Source organism: Limulus polyphemus, unplaced genomic scaffold (genome assembly GCF_000517525.1).
Source record: "Limulus polyphemus unplaced genomic scaffold, Limulus_polyphemus-2.1.2 Scaffold6748, whole genome shotgun sequence".
NCBI classification, from domain to species: Eukaryota; Metazoa; Arthropoda; class Merostomata; order Xiphosura; family Limulidae; genus Limulus; species Limulus polyphemus.
In genome coordinates this window covers 28844-31207 of record NW_013672358.1, presented here as the reverse complement: position 1 = coordinate 31207, position 2364 = coordinate 28844, and the positions used below count along the sequence as shown (strand labels likewise).

General features: G+C 31.2%; 1 protein-coding gene across 1 annotated transcript in view; it reads left to right on the top strand.

Annotated features, from left to right (window-relative positions):
• Window positions 1–2364, top strand: part of LOC106474039 (multiple coagulation factor deficiency protein 2 homolog) — a 16422-nt gene continuing 14058 nt past the window's right edge. The window contains exons 1-2 of the mRNA XM_022402424.1: window positions 1–540; window positions 1508–1651. Coding sequence (XP_022258132.1) covers window positions 476–540; window positions 1508–1651 — 209 coding nt within the window. The 5' untranslated portion in view covers window positions 1–475. The remainder of the gene's footprint in view (window positions 541–1507; window positions 1652–2364) is intronic.

The following is a 2364-nucleotide window of genomic DNA, read 5'->3' as shown; positions in this document are numbered from 1 at the left end:
ATTGTGCTAAAGATCCTCCTTCCTTATTATTTGAGCGAGGGCGTAATATTTCGTTAACACATTTCATGCGAAATATCTAATGATTCAGCGCATGCGTATGCACTCTCCTTTTTTTATGTCTTTATGATAGTTTTATTACCGTAACCAAGGGAACGAGTGATCACACATTTATTTAAGGGAGAGACAGAAGTGACACAGAGAAACAATCGTAAGCTTTCGTACCAAATAGAAATTAAAATCGTACTTAGGGTTCAAAGTACACGTTCGTTCTTGATTTATGTTGACGGTACAGAGTTTTGTGGCAAATGACACGTGTGCATTTTAACAACAGTTAGTTGATTTACTGTTTTACTTTACTCATGTGCCAACCGATTTCTGAAGAAGTCTAAACTTAATTTGTTTTCACTTGATATTGAATGGTGCTTGAAAGTTGAAATTGATAGTGAGAACTTGTTATACTTATACTATAGTGGGTATGGAAATCATAGGCCTAATTCCAACACACCACAGAAATTTGACAAAGTTACCGTTGGTTTCAAGGTGAGTAAACATTATTTAATAATATTATGATCTTCACTGTGATTATATTTATGTTAAATTATATTGGTAATGGTATGATTGTCAAGTTTCATCTAAAAGTATTCATTTCTAACATATGAACAACTTTCTATAGTACGATTAGTATTAATAACTAACAAGTAACATAATAGAAAGTGTAACTTAGACTTTAGAGGCTTATTCATTCGTTTAAGTACACTGTAACCTGTTTCTTATAATTACGAAACTATTTTCAAATATCAGATTATAATGTAAATTTTGCTATTGCTAGAGAAGTAATGGTTTCCATAGAGTTAAGAATATTGTGTTTTAAGCGTAAGTTCAAACATAGACTGCAAAGGAAGTGAGAAGTGGGGTGTAAAGCTTGGAAGTTTGAATTTAATGTAAGTTTTAGCTATTTTGACATTATTTTATTATTTTTAAGACATTTTTGTTTTAGTATTAGAAAAAATCTGACTTGTAAATTAAATAGTTAATTGCATTCTAAAATGTCTGTAGAACCAATAATAGATTTGAACTTATAATGAAAAGTGAGTCTACATGTTAAGTAACAAGTAAACTGTTGAGCTCATATGACTGAGTTGTCACACACTGATCTTGTACCAATTAATTAAAAGGCTGACCCACTAGTTGTTGGAAGTAAATCAATTTGAACTAAAAGGTTGACCCACTAGTGATTAGAATTAAATCACTAGTATCTGGTCTAATAGGCCTAACGATATTGTTAAGGCCTTTTATTCAACGTTCAGTTATTATGTCAGAAAATATGTGCAGAACATCCTGTATTGAAAATATATATATCAGTCAACAAACCTATATATTTTTTAAATACCTGTTTTTTAATACCAGCATGTGAATAAAAGGTGTTGACCATTGTAAGTATTTATTAAATGCTTGAGTGATTTTTCATCAATAATGTTCTGTTTTGTTTTACTCTAAACATTTCTAGCATTTTGTGCCTAATCCTGTTTATTGGCAATACTTGCTCTTTGGATGGAGAGGAGATCTTGGATGAAAGCAAGGATGGTCCCTCAGCTACAGCCGAAGAAATTAGAAGAAAATGGGGAGCAGTGGACATTGTGAGAGACTTGGAGTAGGTTGTGTTATAGTAAACACTACGTGTTATATGTTAATAATTGCTTTTGTAACAAGTTTCAACCGTCAGTTACGTCTTTATACACAATATGAAAAGTTACATACGCTTACTCTGAGTGTGTTGAAATTAATCCATCAGCTGAGAATAAACCCATAGCTTACTTCCATTGGTCAAATTAAAAATTTTACAAAGAAATCCATGTATTATAAAAATTCTATTAGAAAATCTAGTGAACTTTATTTGGTAATCTGTTTCTATATGACCTGAAGCTTGTTATTTATTTTTTACTAAAGCAACCCACAGCAACATTTTATGCATTGCTATTACCTTAGCATTTTTTGGAGTGTATGTGTGTGTGTGTGTGTGTGTAAATATAATTTTTGACAGAGCAATAGATGTTTGTCAAGTTGTTATAGAACTGAAAACCTGTTATGATAAAAATAAACACTTCTTAGAATATCTTAAAATTAGTGTGATTAATATGCTCACATGTAGTTTGACCTTCCGTTGGTGAACATAAGTGTGTCTGAATTCCAAGACTAGCAGTTGTAACTGTCTGATTGTATGTATTAGTTTGTACTGAATTACTGTACTGTATTAAACTTTACTGTATTGATCTGTACAGCATTAGTCTGGATGGTATTAATCTGTGTATATACCATATTACACTTTACTGTATTGATCTAAAGATGTCTAAAGAATTAGTGTTC